We start from the raw sequence: 17582 nt of genomic DNA, 5'->3' as shown, positions 1-17582 counted from the left end.
CTGTATAAATATGCATAGTAGAAGATTTGGAAATTCAGACACCAGGATTGAATCTGGTTTCTTAATGGGATTATTGGTATCTTTATTCTTCATTAATATTTTATGGCTCTTCTTCTATAATGAGCTTATGTCACTTTTGTAATAGTAACAGCCTGGGTAAAATGGCATAAATCTGCAGATTAATGCAGAAATTCTTTAAGTACTTGAAATTTATGAGAAAGGTAGATGAGATGAAGCCTATCAGCAATAGCAGTTGCCCTGACAGATAATCTAACTGGTGCTTTTCAGTCATTCTCAATGTCTTCTAACATGGCCAATAATAATTTAAATTACAATGACAATCTGAGAGTTAAGTTTTCTTCAACATATGCTGCCCACTAAGTATATCAAAGCATTATTTGAAGATGATTTATAGATATAATAAATATTTGGAAACTAACATGTTTCTTTACATATGTTTAAAAGAAAAAAAAATATTTTTTGCTCCCAAAATGCCTCTACCTCATGTTATTTTTTTTGTATAATCTGCTAATTACTATATGTTAACCCATTTTACCAAAAATCAATGTTTTGTTTCTTTGTAGTGAACCCCATGCACGGTTCTATGCAGCTCAGATAGTGCTAACATTCGAGTACCTCCATTCACTAGACCTCATCTACAGAGATCTAAAACCTGAAAATCTCTTAATTGACCACCAAGGTTATATCCAGGTATGACTTGAACACATTATATATAATGTATTTGAGAAATACTAGGTAAGAAGTTATATGTATTTAACCACAACTACCAATATTGGATTCTTTTTTTTCTTTGAGGAAGACAATTCTTCCTAATAGCTTAAATTGAGCTCACAGTTCTGTTGCTATTACAAAGAACCAAAAGTTCCATCAAAGATGGAACCTGTTTCTATCTCCCTTAGTCTATAGTTGTGAACTGATTTCAGGCTCCTGCGTAAAGAAATAATAGCTAAATTTGTGAGTACTCACTTAGTGCCAGGCATTATTCTAAGTGTTTTACATGTATCACCTCTTTTAATTCTGATAACACTATGAAATGTAAATACTATTGTTATCCTCATTTTAAGGTTAATGAAACTAAGGAACAGCAGGGTCACACAGGTAGAGTCATAATTTGAACCCTGTCAGCCTGCCCCAAGAGTCTATGCTTTTTAACGCTACAGTGTAGCTAACAAAGGAGGCCCAGCTACCAATAATGGACTGGTGGTAGTGTTTTCTTTCCATTTGTACTATCAATAGAATGAAAGCATTCCTTTCTATGCAGTTATTAAGATTCTCCTAGTGATGCTTTTGCACTTCTGTGGATGTAGTTAAGGGCAGAGGACAATGCTGGACTTAAGGAACACTCCTAGCACTGCTTCATTTTTATTAAAACCATTATTTTTTGGTTCATTTGTTTCTTTGTTTGTGTCAGGGAAAGGTTCTCCAGCATGTGTTGCTTTAACCTTTATTCACTAAACAGTGTGCCTTCTTGGATTAGTCTCAATTACATTGACTTAATTTTTTTCATGGTGTTAATTTTAACTGTGATTTTTAACTTTCAACTTAGGTACAGTAGTACATTTATTATGAAATAATAAATGTTTACAAGTTTTTTTGTCTTTTATAGGTCACAGACTTTGGGTTTGCCAAAAGAGTTAAAGGCAGAACTTGGACATTATGTGGCACTCCAGAATATTTGGCTCCAGAAATAATTCTCAGCAAGGTATATTTATAATGTAGTTATGTAAGAAGTAGAAATATAAGGCATGCATCACTGTGGACTTTTATAAAAAAAAGTTTATTGATCTAATTTTACATGTTTATTTAATCTAAATATGAATTTAAATTTATCTGTTCATAATTACTAAAAAGTAATTATTTAGAGTCTACCAGTAATCCCATAAACTGGTGATTTTAACTCTGAATTTGAGAGAATTAGTATGAATAAATCTGACCTCTAGATCCATGTTTTGAAGCCAAAAGCATAGCCTTTTCATAATTATTCCCAATACAGGAGGGCGAGGAGGGCCTTGCTCTGGGTTACACCAAGAGGCAAACTAAAGATGACAGGTATTAGTTGTCAATTCTTCCTTTGTTTCAACTTTACCACTTAAATGAAAAAAAAGTATGTGAATTATGTTTTAAAATTTTAGTTTAATAATAGGAATATTATAGCAATTGAATAGTTATAGTCTTATTGAATACAGTTCTGCTTTTCTAAGCAGTGCAAAATGTGATGAGAGAAATTTTTAATCATATCACAAAGGATGATTTAACTTTTGTTTTCCTTTCTACTGCTATCCCTTGGTGGAGAAAGCCAGAAAGAAGAGACTGATAATAACTGGGCACAGGAGCCAGGAAAGAGAAAGGGATAACACAGATGCTTTGATATTTACGCATTGAATAACTACCCCCTGAATAATTGAAATTTGGCTAACCTACAGAAGTATTAGAATAAAATAAAAGAATTCTTTCAGCTTTCCTCTCATTATCTTACATAATTTATATCATCTATAACTTTTAGTCTTTTATAATCTAAATATCATTAACATATTTCTTCTTTAAGTACATTTAACAATTTAACAAATAATGATAACATAGTAGGCACCAAAACTTTAAAAACTGTATGTGTGTATATATATGTGGTAAAAGAAATAGATATTCATTGTATGAAATTTGGAATATATAGAAAAATATAAAGAAAGAATCAAAAAACCTATAATCTCACCATCAAGAGGTAGCCTTTTTAAAAAAATTTTAATATATTTTTCTGTGCATGTTATAGTGAATGTACAGTTTTGTATTCAGCTTTTTCACTTGAATGATAAGCATGTAAATATAATTTTCATGGCTTATTTGAAAATGTACCATATTGTATTTTGCCATTCTTCTATTGTTGAGTATTCAGGTTATTTCGTTTTTTTCAATTATAAATCACTGTGATAAACATCTTTGTACATAAAGTTTTTTCTATATTTAAAATTATTTTTTTATGGTAGATTCCTAGAAGTGGAATTACAGGGTTAGAGAGTATGAACATTTTTAAGGCTTTCAATACATGTTGCTAAAGCACTGTCTAAAATGATTGTAACAATTTTGCACTTCTCAGCAGTTTTTGAGAGTACCTGTTTCACCACACTTTCTCCAGTAATTAGGTATTCTTGTTTTAAAAACCATTACTAATTTGATAGACAGTAAATGATATCTAATTATTTTAAGTCTTATGTCTGATTATTAGATTTTTTAAATGCTTAATAGCCATTTGGTATTTCTTTGTGTATATGAATTATTAGTTCATGTCCTTTGCCCATTTTTCTATTATAATTTAGTTTTTCTTACTGATTTGTTTTAGTTTTCCATACCTAGGGTATTGAAAGCATCTGGAATACTTATTATGAACATTAGTACACAATCCCAAACATAGAAATCAAAGTTTGGTAAAAGGATCTGTTTCAACGTTACATGCTTTCATTATAGCAAAAAAACATGGTAATTACGTTATTAATGAGTTGAATTTAAAGAATTAAAGCAAAGTTGATGCCATTTCTATTAGGATAACAAAGTGCTATTCCTATTTTACTACTCTCTCTTTTTAAAAACATACAGAAGCAGGAAATAAAAAGAAAAAAATCTATATTATTATATTTTAGCCAGTTATTTGAAAATTAAATAGTTTATAAGCTAAAATTTTGAAAAAAGATTGGACTAGGGGAGTGGCGAAGGTAATTAAAGGCTGTATCTGATGGCAGACCAAAAGATCTGGCAAGAACTCAACTCATTTCTCTCCATGATCAAGTTCTTTTGTTTTTTTTCATACTCTTTTGTGCCAGTTAACACTGATTATGGGTGATAGCAAACTTTATATAAACATGTTAATATTTTATTCTAATTTATTTTCTTATCAAGACTTCTAAATCTTAATTTTAGTAGGCTTAACATGAAAAAAAAAGCCCAAATAAGAAACCTTAGGATTGTACATTTGGTTTGCAATACACTCTTTATACACATCATTTCCTTTCATTTGATGTAGTCCCCACAAAATCCCATGAATTAGTTATCTTTCTTGTATACCTTTTAGTGATGAGAAACAAAACACTAGATGAATAAAGTATACTTAAATATTTACATTTATTATGTTCCACATTAAACTTTTAGCTTTCATAAGATCCTGTGAAGTGGATGGGATTATACCGAGTATATTCACCCTCTTAACCCCAACAATATAGAATATTTTGAAGTCAACTCCACTGTTTATTATGAAGTACAGTATCTACTCTTTCATTTCAAAACTTTTGACCTTTCTAAGTATTCTCTAGAAAACCTGATTCATAATATTATGGAACGAGATTGGGCTTTAAGGGGTAATTTGGTCCAATTCCCTTCCTACTGTTGAGCAACAACTAAATTATCCCAATTAAACAGGGCATTTTTTATTGTCTTTAATATTCTTAATGATTTTAGGAAGAAGATTTAATAATATTTCCTAATATCCAATTTCAGTATCTGGAAATTCTCCCCTTTGTTTAATTCAAATCTGACCTGATACATTTTTATTTTTTATTTTATCCTGAATTACTGCTCAGCAACTGCTTTTTAAAAATTTTCATATGCTTGAAGATCACTTTGAAATAATTTATGACTTGATTCTCCTCTGAGTGAATTAAGTAATAATTGACATTTGGTGTTGGTTTATCTTAGGGCTACAATAAGGCAGTGGATTGGTGGGCATTAGGAGTGTTAATCTATGAAATGGCAGCTGGCTACCCCCCCTTCTTTGCAGACCAACCAATTCAGATTTATGAAAAGATTGTTTCCGGAAAGGTAAGTAATACGATGTATTATTCCTTTATTATTCATTATTTCTATAAACGAATTTTAAGCTTTGTAGATTGAAACCATTTGATGTCATCAGAATATTACCCTAAATTGGGAAAAAGACAGAAATATCCGTAGTTGCTGCCCTTATATTTAGCAGCTTAAATAAGCAGCACTCATTTAAGATAGCGTAAATACTGAATCATTGAAGTCTTTTAAATAAAAAAGGGCAATTTTACAAACATATTAGCAAAATAATAAAGCAGTTTCCATTATTAGAATTTTAATCACTTGTAAAACACAGGATCATAGCCCTAATTCTTCCATATTCCTTCAAATAAATAAAAATTGTTAGTTATTTCATGTGGGTATCTGCTTGGAGAGAAGTTTTAGGGGCTGTTTTTATATGCCGTTGCTTTTTTAGGAGAGACTTGTTTGAATTATGTCAAACATTACAAAATTGGAAGTAGACATAGAATAGATAAGCCTTTTTAAGATGGGAATTCATAGAAATGATGTAAACAGTTTTTCATGTTAATGTGATTATAATTGCCATTGATCTTTAGCAAATATGAAAATAACATTCTTTTTGAATATGAGTAGATGTACTATAAGTCAGAGTATTTTACATTTTGTAATTACTCCGTAAACCTTTCCTCTTTTGCATTTATAATCCCTAATTTTGTTTCCAAGAGTATTTTGTTTAAAGTCAATCATTCACTCTTGCCGTAAGTCATGCATTAGATCCTTTTTAAAAATACTGCAGTCAGTTTTAATAGAGATGAGCCTGATTCAGTAGGCTTTCAAAAATTCCCAGAAGGCCTTCTATGCATTTATGACAGAGTTCATGGGAAGGGATAGTTTCCTTATATTTCCTTATTTTTCCTTTTCCTACATATGGTATGCTCTATTAGTTTGTTTTTGTTTGTTTGTTTTTGATCATATAACATCAGTCTTGACGTGACATTCCCTGAGATGTTGACTTTTTTGTATTTTGTGACCTTCTAAGGCAGAGATAAGCCTAATCAACCTAAAGAATCTAGGAGATATAAGAAAAATCTGTTTCTTTATATCTCAGCCAAACTCATGTTCTATATTTTGTATGAAAGCTGACCCTTAGCATTCATGAACTTAAAATTTATAATGTCAGCTATTCAGAAGGTACCTTGAATGTCCATAATATAATAATTTATCTTTTTTACTAAGATCCAAATTTAAATAGCTGGATGGAACAAGACAGCAATAGAATGAGTCTCTCCAGCCACCTATAACCCACATCTCAACACAGTGTTGTTCCATATGTCATAGTGTGTATGCTGTCTACAGGGATCACAAGATTTTCAGTTATATTTTACTATATTTTATGGGGGCAAGTTTTATATTATGGCAGGTTCACAAACTAGGGGACTAACTAAAGAATGCATACTTCAACTATGTCAAGGTAAAAAATAAATACCCCTTACAGCTAACTAAACTAGGTTTTTGAAAGATTCACACTAAAGTAATATAGAAAGGCAGAACAAAGTATTGACATTTAGGTAATTAAGTATTACTGCTGTCCCAGCTACATTTGTAGATCTCTAAGCTTCAGGTTTCTTATCTTTATAATTGTTCTCACCCAGCAGAATATTAAAGTCAAAGTAAGAGAACTTTTGAGATGAACAAAACGAAAAATCAAGAAAAATTAATAGACAAGGCAGTGATTTATTTTTTAAGAATATGAGAAGTGACTATGTAAAATCTCAAGAGAAAAAAAGGCCAAAGGTCATATGAAAAATAATGAGAGAACTAAAATACTTTTAAATAACTGAATGGGAGAAGCATATTTTACTAGTACAAAGACTAAGAATGCAGAAATAATAGTAATAGTTCCAAATAATTTAATTACAGTTAATTACAGAGTTCCTGAATCTTTACTATATTGCTTTTATTTATACTTAATTTCATAGGAGGAATCAAATTTTCTGACAAGGATGCTGTCATAACTAAATTTTATTTACTTAGAAAAAAACAAATGTACCTTCATCTGTATGAATTGGTCTCTGTTTGCCAATCATTGTACATTGTGTAAATTTTTTTTGGCTACTTATGAATATGTTTTTATTTCATATCAAACTTTAACATTTAGAATCCAATGGTAGCACATGGTTTAAGTTTAAATCTGCATAAATTCTAAAATTGTAACAGTTGAAATCCTGGTCACCTTAGAAGAGAAGAGTAGCAACATAAAATTTTATCATATCACAATATCTGATTTTTTTCCTTTATTTATTAGAAATATGATAGGGTGTTTGGTGTACTATTGTTTATAACTAAAGGTGCCAGATTATCTCTCCCCATATTGGATGTAAAGTTTTCATTCCTTGTTCTCTTTATACATTTAAAGTAGAACTCGTGAAAACAAAATCGTTGTTATTAAGTGATCTCTAGTATCTGTATTATTTGCATGTAAAATCATATTCACATTTCCCAATAAAACCATCTGTTTCAGCACTCAAATCCAAACTAGAAATTATCTCTATCCACATTACAAAGTATTATTGTCTCTCTAGTTAGTAGCTAAAAGTCAAATTGGAGATGAACTTGTTTTCAAATTTTTTAATTGTTCAAGTCACTGAAAATCTAGTTTTGGTCTTATTTGTATTTAAATTTTTTAATGGTTTTAATGATATCAAATAACATTTAAAAATATACTTTTCATTCAGAATGCTTTTTTTAAAACGTGATATTTTATACAATATTTTATGTTGATTATATTTTTGGAAACCATGTTATAAAGATTATAGGTATGATTGACTTATCAAAGTTAAATGAAATGTGTTTAATGAAGTGATTAATTCACTAAAGTACATATATTTGAACACTAGATTTTTACGTTCTTTCTCTATTTACAATATTTTAATTCAAACTGATATTTATAAATGCACAGAAAGATGATCAATCAGCTTGTTAGATACTATCCTACACATATTTTGCCTTTAAAAAAACAGAGGAGGTAGTATTTATTTATTATTTATTTTTATTGGGGTATAGTTGCTTTACAATGTTGTGTTAGTTTCTACTGTACAGCAAAGTGGATTTCCCTGTGCTATACAGCAAGTTCTTATTATTTATCTATTTTATACATATTAGTGTATATATGTCAATCTCAATCTCCCAATTCATCCCACCACCCTTGCCCCCTGCTTCCCCCGCTTGGTGTCCATATGTTTGTCCTCTACACCTGTGTCTCTTTTTCTGCCTAGCAAACTGGTTCATCTGTACCATTTTTATAGATTCCACATATATGCATTAATATACGATATTTGTTTTTCTCCTTCAGACTTAACTTCACTCTGTATGACACTCTCTAGGTCCATCCATGTATCTACAAATAACCCAATTTTGTTCCTTTTTATGGCTGAGTAATATTCCATTGTATATATGTACCACATCTTCTTTACATATTTGTCTGTTGATGGACATTTAGCTTGTTTCCGTGACCTGGCTGTTGTAAATAATGCTGCAATGAATATTGGGGTGCATGTATCTTTTTGAATTATGGTTTTCTCTGGGCATATGCCCAATAGTGCGATTGCTGGTCATATGGTAAGTCTATTTTTAGTTTTTTAAGGAACCTCCATACTGTTCTCCATAGTGGCTGTATCAATTTACCTTCCCACCAACAGTGTAAGAGGTTTTCCTTTTCTCCACACCCTCTCCACGTTTATTGTTTGTAGACTTTCTAATAGGTGTGAGGTGATACCTCATTGTAGTTTTGATTTGTATTTCTCTAATAATTAGTGATGTTGAGCAGCTTTTCCTGTGCCTCTTGGCCATCTGTATGTCTTCTTTGGAGAAGTGTCTATTTAGGTCTCCCACCCATTTTTTGATTGGATTGTTTGTTTTTTTGATATTGATCTGCATGAACTGTTTATATATTTTGGAGATTAATCTTTTGCCGGTTGATTCGTTTGCAAATATTTTCTCCCATTCTGCGGGTTGTCTTTTTGTCTTATTTATGATTTTCTTTGCTGTGCAAAAGCTTTTGTTTCATTAGGTCCCATCTGTTTATTTTTGTTTTTATTTCCATTACTCTAGGAGGTGGGTCAAAAAAGATCTTGCTGTGATTTATGTCAAAGAGTGTTCTTCCTATGCTTTCCTCTAAGAGTTTTATAGTGTCCGGTCTTACATTTAAGTCTTTAATCCATTTTGAGTTTATCTTTGCATATGGTGTTAAGGAGCATTGTAATTTCATTCTTTTACATGTAGCTGTCCAGTTTTCCCAACACCACTTATTGAAGAGACTGTCTTTTCTCCATTGTATATCCTCGCCTCCTTTGTCATAGATTAGTTGACCATAAGTGCGTGGGTTTATCTCTGGGCTTTCTATCCTGTTCCATTGATCTGTATTTCTGTTTTTGTACCAATACCATATTTTCTTGATTACTGTAGCTTTTTCTGCATCTATTGAGATGATTATATGGTTTTTATCCTTCAATCTGTTAATATGGTATGTCACATTGATTGATTTGTGTATATTGAAGAACCCTTGCATCCCTAGGATAAATGCCACTTGATTATGGTGTATGATCCTTTTAATGTGTTGTTGGATTCTGTTTGCTAGTATTTTGTTGAAGATTTTTGCATCTATATTCATCATTGATATTGGTCTGTAATTTCCTTTTTTTGTAGTATCTTTGTATGGTTTTGGTGTCAGGGTAATGATGGCCTCATAGAATGAGTTTGGGAGTGTTCCTTACACTGCAATTTTTTGGAAGAGTTTGAAAAGGATGGGTGTTAGCTCTTCTCTAAATGTTTGATAGAATTCACCTGTTAAGACATCTGATCCTGGGCTTTTATTTATTGGAAGATTTTTTTTTTTTTTTTTTTTTTTTTTTTTTGTGGTATGCGGGCCTCTCACTGCCGTGGTCTCTCCCATCTCCCATCACAGAGCACAGGCTCCGGACGTGCAGGCCCAGCAGCCACGGCTCACGGGCCCAGCTGCTCCGCGGCACACGGGATCCCCCCAGACCGGGACACGAACCCGCATCCCCCGCATCGGCAGGCGGACCCCCAACCACTGCGCCACCAGGGAAGCCCTATTGGAAGATTTTTAATCACAGTTTCAATTTCAGTACTTGTGATTGGTCTGTTCATAATTTCTCTTTCTTCTTGGTTCAGTCTCTCAAGGTTGTACTTTTCTAAGAATTTGTCCATTTCTTCCAGGTTGTCCATTTTATTGGCATATCGTTGCTTGTAGTAGTCTCATAGGATGCTTTGTATTTCTGCCGTGTCTGTTGTAACATCTCCTTTTTCATTTCTAATTTTATTGATTTGAGTCCTCTTCCTCTTTTTCTTGATGAGCCTGGCTAAAGGTTTATCAATTTTGTTTATCTTCTCAATGAACCAGCTTTTAGTTTCATTGATCTTTGCTATTGTTTTCTTCATTTCTATTTGATTTATTTCTGATCTGATTTTTATGATTCCTTTCCTTCTACTAACTTTGGGTTTTGTTTGTTCTCCTTTCTCTAGTTCTTTTAGGTGTAAGGTTAGATTGTTTGATATTTTTCTGGTTTTTTGAGGTAGGATTGTGTTGCTATAGCCTTCCCTCTTCGAACTACTTTTGCTGCCTCCCATAGGTTTTGGGTCATTGTGTTTTCATTGTCATTTGTCTCTAGGTATTTTTTGATTTCCTCTTTAATTTCTTCAGTGATCTCTTGGTTATTTAGTAATGTATTTTTTAGCCTCCATGTGTTTGTGTTTTTTACATTTTTTGTTTTTCCTATAATTTATTTCTAATCTCATAGCATTGTGGTTGAAAAAGATGTTTGATATGATTTCAGTTTTCATAAATTTACCAATGCTTGATTTGTGACCCAAGATGTGATCTATTCTGGAGAATGTTCCATGTGCACTTGAGAAGAAAGTGTAATCTTCTGTTTTCGGGTGGAATGTCCTATAAATATCAATTAAAACTATCTGGTCTATTGTGCCATTTAAAGTCTATGTTTCCTTATTTATTTTCATTTTGGATGATCTGTCCATTGGTGAAAGTGGGCTGTTAAAGTCCCGTACTATGTTACTGTTATGTTAATGTACTATATTATTATGTTAATGTACTGTGTTACTGTTGATTTCCCCTTTTATGGCTGTTAGCATTTGCCTATGTATTGAGGTGCTCCTATGTTGGGTGCATAAATATTTACAATTGTTATATCTTCTTCTTGGATTGATCCTGTGATTATTATGTTGTGTCCTTCTTTGTCTCTTGTAATAGTCTTTATTTTAAAGTCTATTTTGTCTTATATGAGAATTGCTACTGCAGCTTTCTTTTGATTTCCATTTACGGAATATCTTTTTCCATCCCCTCACTTTCAGTCTGTATGTGTCTCTAGGTCTGAAGTGGGTCTCTTGTAGACAGCATATATACAGGTCTTGTTTTTGTATCCATTCAGCCAGTCTGTCTTTTGGTTGGAGTGTGTAATCCATTCACATTTAAGGTAATTATCCATATGTATGTTCCTATTACCATTTTCTTAATTGTTTTGGGTTTGTTTTTTAGGTCCTTTTCTTCTCTTGTGTTTCCCACTTAGAGAAGATTCTTTAGCATTTGTTGTAGAGCTGGTTTGGTGGTGCTGAATTCTCTTAGCTATTGCTTGTCTGTAAAGCTTTTGATTTCTCTGTCAAATCTGAATGAGTTTCTTGCTGGGTAGAGTATTCTTGGTTGTAGGTTGTTCCCTTTCATCACTTTAAATATATCATACCACTCCTTTCTGGGTTGCAGAATTTCTGCTGATAAATCAGCTGTTAAATGTATGGAGTTACCTTGCATGCTATTTGTCATTTTTCCCTTGTTTATTTTAATATTTTTCTTTGTCTTTAATTTTTTTCAGTTTGATTACTATGTGTCTCGGCTTGTTTATCCTTAGGTTTATCCTGCCTGGGACTCTGTGTGCTTCCTGAACTTGGGTGGCTATTTCCTTTCCCATGTTAGGGAAGTTTTCTACTATAATCTCGTTAGGTAAGCTTTCTACTATAATCTCTTCAAATATTTTCTTGGGTCCTTTCTCTCTCTTTTCCTTCCGGGACCCGTATAATGTGAATGTTGGTGCATTTAATGTTGTCCCAGTGTCTCTTAGGCTGTCTTCATTTCTTTTCATTCGTTTTTCTTTATTCTGTTCTGCAGCAGTGATTTCCTCCATTGTGTCTTCCAGGTCACTTATCCATTCTTCTGCCTCCGTTATTCTGCTGTTGATTCCTTCTAGTGTATTTTTCATTTCAGTCACTGTATTGTTCATCTCTGTTTATTCTTTAATTCTTCTAGGTCTTTGTTAAACATTTCTTGCATCTTCTTGATCCTTGCCTCCATTCTTTTTCCAAGGGCCTCAATCATCTTCACTATCATTATTCTGAATTTTCTGGAAAGTTGCTTATCTCCACTTCATTTAGTTGTTTTTCTCAGGTTTTATCTTGTTCCTTCATCTGGGATATAGTCCTCTGCCTTTTCATTTTGTCTATCTTTCTGTGATTGTGGTTTTCATTCTGCAGGCTGCAGGATTGTAGTTCTTCTTGCTTCTGCTGTCTGCCCTCTGGTGGATGAGGCTATCTAAGAGGCTTGTGCAAGCTTCCTGATGGGAGGGACTGGTAGTGGGTAGAGCTGGGCATCCCTCTGGTGGGCAGAGCTCAGTAAAACTTTAATCCACTTGTCTGCTGATGAGTGGGGCTGGGTTCCCTCCCTGTTGGCTGTTTGGCCTGAGGCAACCCACACTGGTGTCTGCAAGCTCTTTGGTGGGGCTAATGGCGGACTCCAGGAGGGCTGACTCCAGTGAGTACTTCCCAGAACTTCTGCTGCCAGTGTCCTTGTCCCTGCAGTGAGCCACAGCCACTCCACCCCACTCCCCGCAGGAGACCCTCCAACATTAGCAGGTAGGTCTGGTTCTGTCTCCTATGGGGTCACTCCTCCTTCCCCCTGGGTCCTGGTGTACACACTACTTTGTATCTGCCCTCCAAGAATGGAGTCTCTGTTTCCCCCAGTCCTGTTGAAGTCCTGCAGTGAAACCCCATTGGCCTTCAAGTCGGATTCTCTGAGGATTCCTCCTCCCATTGCCAGACCCCCAGGTTGGGAAGCCTGACCTGGGGCTCAGAACCTTCACTCCAGTGCGTGGACTTCTGTGGTATAAGTGTTCTCCAGTTGAGAGTCGCCAACCCAGCAGTTTTGGGATTTGATTTTATTGTGATTGCGCCCCTCCTACCATCTCATTGCAGCTTCTCCTTTGTCTTGGATGTGGGGTATCTTTCTTGGTGAGTGCCAGTGTCTTTCTGTCAATGATTGTTCAGTAGTTAGTTGTGATTCCAGTGCTCTTGCAAGAGGGAGTTGAAGGTGGTATTTAAATGTCAAATTATTCATGCAATATTAAGATTCAGGTTTAGAAATGCATAGTTAACAGAAAAGTCTTATAATTCCCACATTAACTGTGCCTGATCCTAGCAATACATATGCTGAGTTTCTGTATATAGTCTTTAAATTTAATACTTCAGTGCCATATACTCTATACAAGAATCAGTTATGGTTTCCACAGCAACTCTGTCTGGCTGCATTACTCTTGTTAATACAAAAGTGAACGTTGTATTCAAAAATGACATTTGCAAATAAGATGGCAGGCAAGTAACAGCTGTGTGGAAACCTTAAAGTTAGAGTTTTTGACTTATGTAATTAAAAAAAATTCTTAGCTCCATTATGTATGAAGTAAATATTATTCCATTTTTAATAAGCACCAAAAATGTACAAGGAGACACTATACAAAATATAAAGTTGTAAACATATGTATACACAGAATGATCCAAGAGTCAGTTAATTTTTTCCTGAAGAACAATCCACATTCACATGAAGTGTAGTTGATTGGCAGCCAGATGGCTATTCCCTTTTATGTCCAAGGTCCCCAAGACCATTCCCAGGTTAGGTGATTCACTAGGAAGACTCACAAAATTCAGCATATAGTAATACTCAAGGAATGAATACCTTTCATTGTAACAAGTACCTTACAAGAAAGTTTATAAACTAAAATCAGCAAAGGCAAAAGTCATATGGTGTAATGTCCAGAGGAAACCAGCACAAGCTTTCAAGAGTCCTCTCCCAAAGGAGTCAAAAAGGACACTTCATTCCTCCAGAAACAAATTTGGCAACATGAATGAAATGTTATCTATCAGGGAAGCACAGTAAAGACTCAGTGCCCAAGGGTTTTATTGGGATCACATATACACCCTCTACCTAACACATAGCAAAATCCCAGACTCCCAGAACAAAAACAGATGTTCAGCATAAACCATATTGTTTGTACCAACAGTCTAGGTACAGTGAGCCACTCACGTCATTTAAGGAAGTTTCTTTTCATTGTCTGGAACTTTGAATCACCATTCCAATTCCCAGATACTTGCCAAGTGCCAAACTTGCAGGCAGGCCTTCCTGAAGGGTAGCAGTCTCAGGCCTGCTATATTTTCTCTTTTTTGTGTATTCCTAAGTAATATACATATATACAGATATACCACTACACTTTTTCTAAGGCACCATTGTTAATGCTTTTGGAGAAATTAAAGTGCCTTCTATTTGGCATGGCTGCAGTTAAAGAGACTTAACAGTACACAGGAGTTATTTTCATGAAGTACAAAAGCAGTTATACCATTTACATAAAATCCAGGGCCATGTTTTAACACCTTGCTGTGGACATTTAAAATTCTTCTTAATACCTGCTTTGAGACAGACCTTACCTTAGGGGTCCTATGGGCAAATGATTGCAACTTGTTTTGCAGGGGATGGAATGAGGATGGGGTTGGTAATAACCTTTTGCAACCATCTGAATTAATTATGTCTATCATTGTTTCTGCATAGGTAAGAACAGATCAGAGAGCCCACAATCATGGTACTAATATAAGTATTTTGTTAATGTCCTAGATGTTTCTTTTTATATATAGGATCCAGGTTGATTAAACTTTCCCTGGGTCCTATGAGTCAGTGTGGAACTTAGCACCATATCTATTAGAAAGCCTAATGTATGAAAAGTTGTTATGTGTTTTGAAAAATTAACTAGTATATATGCTCAGTTTTTCTAGATAATTTTTTTAATGGGATGGTAGATTTCTTGAACTGTACTAATTTAGAGAGAGGATTTCTCAAAATTTATTCCAGTATGCATGTGGACAGAAGTTAACAGATTATTTACTGTATGCAAACTCTTTTGAGTCATTTAAGCCCAGTGAATTTTACCCTGATGCATAAAAAATGTTACTGGTTGAACAATCTTTTCCTCTATAAATTGCAGAAGAATAGCAGTAAAATTTTTCTCTTCTTCAATCAAAGATCAACATTGTAATTTCTGTGATTAAGCTGAGTGTAGACAAACTTGATTTTGGTCTTATTTTATTTCTAAAGTTAAAAAAGAGTCAGTGAATTTAAATCAGTCAGTATGGATACTATAACAACATGCACTGATGTGCTTTTTGGATGTAACTTCTTAAACTTTTAGAAAGTAATAGTTACTCCTAAAACTAAAATGTACAAGACTTTATAATCAGTGCTGAAAGCAGAACAATATTCTGTTTGATCAATTCAGAGTAAATTTCACAGTTGTTTTAACATATTACATAATATAATTTGACAAAGTTGTTTAAGGTATCAGCTATATTCACAATTCTGTCCTTATAAAACAGTTATGGCTGTCCATTTTCTCCCTACCTCTATCAAATTTAAGAACCTTAGGAAAAGAAGAGAGTGTTTGTTGTACAAATTTAACAGGTGGAGCATGAGACAGAAGAAAAGAGGAACTTCTTACACTCTCCAATGACTTTTTTAGCACAAGTGTCCTTGGGTAGTCTGGAAACATCATGATAGATATTGCTGACTTCCAGGTTCCTTCTTTGATTCAGAAATTCAACTTCAGTTCATTAAAATATTATCCTAATGAAAAGATTTAAAAAATGAAACATGTATTGAATTAGTGCCTGCAAGATACAAGGCAGTTTCACAGGGAGTTCCCTGGCAGTCCAGTGGTTAGGACTTGGTGCTTTCCCTGCCATGGGCCTGGGTTCAATCCCTGGTTGGGGAACTAAGATTAAGATCTCATAAGCTGCATGGCACAGCCCAAAAAAAAAGAAAGGCTGTTTCATAAAAGTTAACTAATTTCTTTTCATACCTGCCAGATGCAATATACTCTTATCATTTTATAGATGAGGTAAGTGAGACTCAGAAAGGTAAAAGAGTTTGCCCTAAAGCATAGAGAATGTATGTAACTGGAGTTGGGATTGGAACCCAGATATTCTTTCTACTAAAGAAATAGCTTAGTAGAATTTTTAAGATGACGAGAATGTTCCATTTTACTTAATTTAACTCCCTTATCCTATGTGTAGGTAAATCAAGGCTCAGAATTGCCCAAAGATAAAAGCTAGTTTGTGGCAAAAAAAGAAACAGAATCTAGTTCAGTGGTTCATTCATTACTCCTTCACTTGGCTTCAGTGACTCTTCATAATCTTAGTTTTATTCCTGAATTACTCATTTTTCCTTCTAAATCTCTTTGGCTTGATCCTCTTCTTTTTCCGCATTTCTTCCATTGGTGGTCTCATTCTCGTTATGACTTTTAATGCTAGCTGACAGCTCCCAAATTCATTTTTTCCGTCCATACGTGACTCATTGAGTTGCAGACTTTTGTATCCAACTTCCTACCTGAAATCTCCACTCAGCGGTCTAATAAATATCTCAAATTCAACCTAAAACTGACAGATTTTTGTTTTCCATAGCTAATCTGTTCTTCCCACCATCCTTCCCATCTCAGTTGACGGCAACATTATCCTTTCAGCTACTTTCAGTTACTCAAGACAAAACACCCTGGAGTCCTCACTCTGTATTTGATGCACAGGAAAACCATTTTGGCTCTATCTTTAAAATAAATGCAGAATTCAACTACTTCTTACCACCTTCACTGATACTGCTCTCTAACATTAAGTCAGATCCTGTTATTCCTTTCAGAGCTTTGCAATGATTCCCCATTTTCTTCAGAGTAAAAAAATTAAAGACCTTACAAAGCAAGGTTTTGTCAGGATAACATTTTTAAAGGGTCACTCTTGTTGCTAAGTTTCTTTCTCACTAGAATATAAACACTGTGGAGGCAGGAATCTTTGCCTCCCTTTGGTTTACTACTATATCCCAAGCACATCACTCACTGCCTAGCACATAGACAGTATTGAATCAGTGTTTGTTGAATTTAAGTTCATGCATTCATTAAATATTTATTAAGCTCATGGTATATGACAGACCAGTGCTGGATACAGCAAATCAGCTGTGGTCTCCGCTTTCATGAAGCTTTCATGAAATAGATGCCCATTCTCAGAGATACTGATTCTGTTGGTCTTCTGTGTATTCCAAACATCTGTATTTTTTAAATTATTACAGATGATTTTGATACACATGATGTGTTAAAAGCTTGTTGTGTGTGTCTGTACCTCACTGTAGAAATAGATTTATTCTCAAGAATATATCATTAGGAAACTCAGAAGTAACTTGGTCTCTAAGAGTTGAAAAACATTCCTAAACAGGAAATATTAGGGGAAAGAAGACCCAATAAACACTCTAGGGAGTACATATTGCACAAACACCTCTTTCATATTAAATAATGCCAGTTTCCAATAACCTTATCACTCACATTTATTGGTTGAATGGGGTTAGACTGTCTCTTTTCCATATCTGGCTCTTTACAGCTGTTTTCACATTATTTGCCCTATCATATATTTTGTGCTAT

General features: G+C 34.0%; 1 protein-coding gene across 7 annotated transcripts in view; it reads left to right on the top strand.

Moving 5' to 3' along the window:
- Positions 1–17582, top strand: part of PRKACB (protein kinase cAMP-activated catalytic subunit beta) — a 138684-nt gene that overhangs the window by 107907 nt on the left and 13195 nt on the right. For all 7 annotated transcript variants that reach the window (XM_067043626.1, XM_059047533.2, XM_067043654.1 and 4 more), the window contains 3 exons: positions 585–711; positions 1628–1723; positions 4699–4821. In XM_067043626.1, the coding sequence (XP_066899727.1) occupies positions 585–711; positions 1628–1723; positions 4699–4821 (346 nt within the window). The remainder of the gene's footprint in view (positions 1–584; positions 712–1627; positions 1724–4698; positions 4822–17582) is intronic.

The sequence above is a fragment of the Kogia breviceps genome, chromosome 1, assembly GCF_026419965.1.
Source record: "Kogia breviceps isolate mKogBre1 chromosome 1, mKogBre1 haplotype 1, whole genome shotgun sequence".
Classification (NCBI taxonomy): Eukaryota; Metazoa; Chordata; class Mammalia; order Artiodactyla; family Physeteridae; genus Kogia; species Kogia breviceps.
Note: the sequence above shows the minus strand (reverse complement) of the source record. Positions and strands in the feature narration are given on the sequence as shown.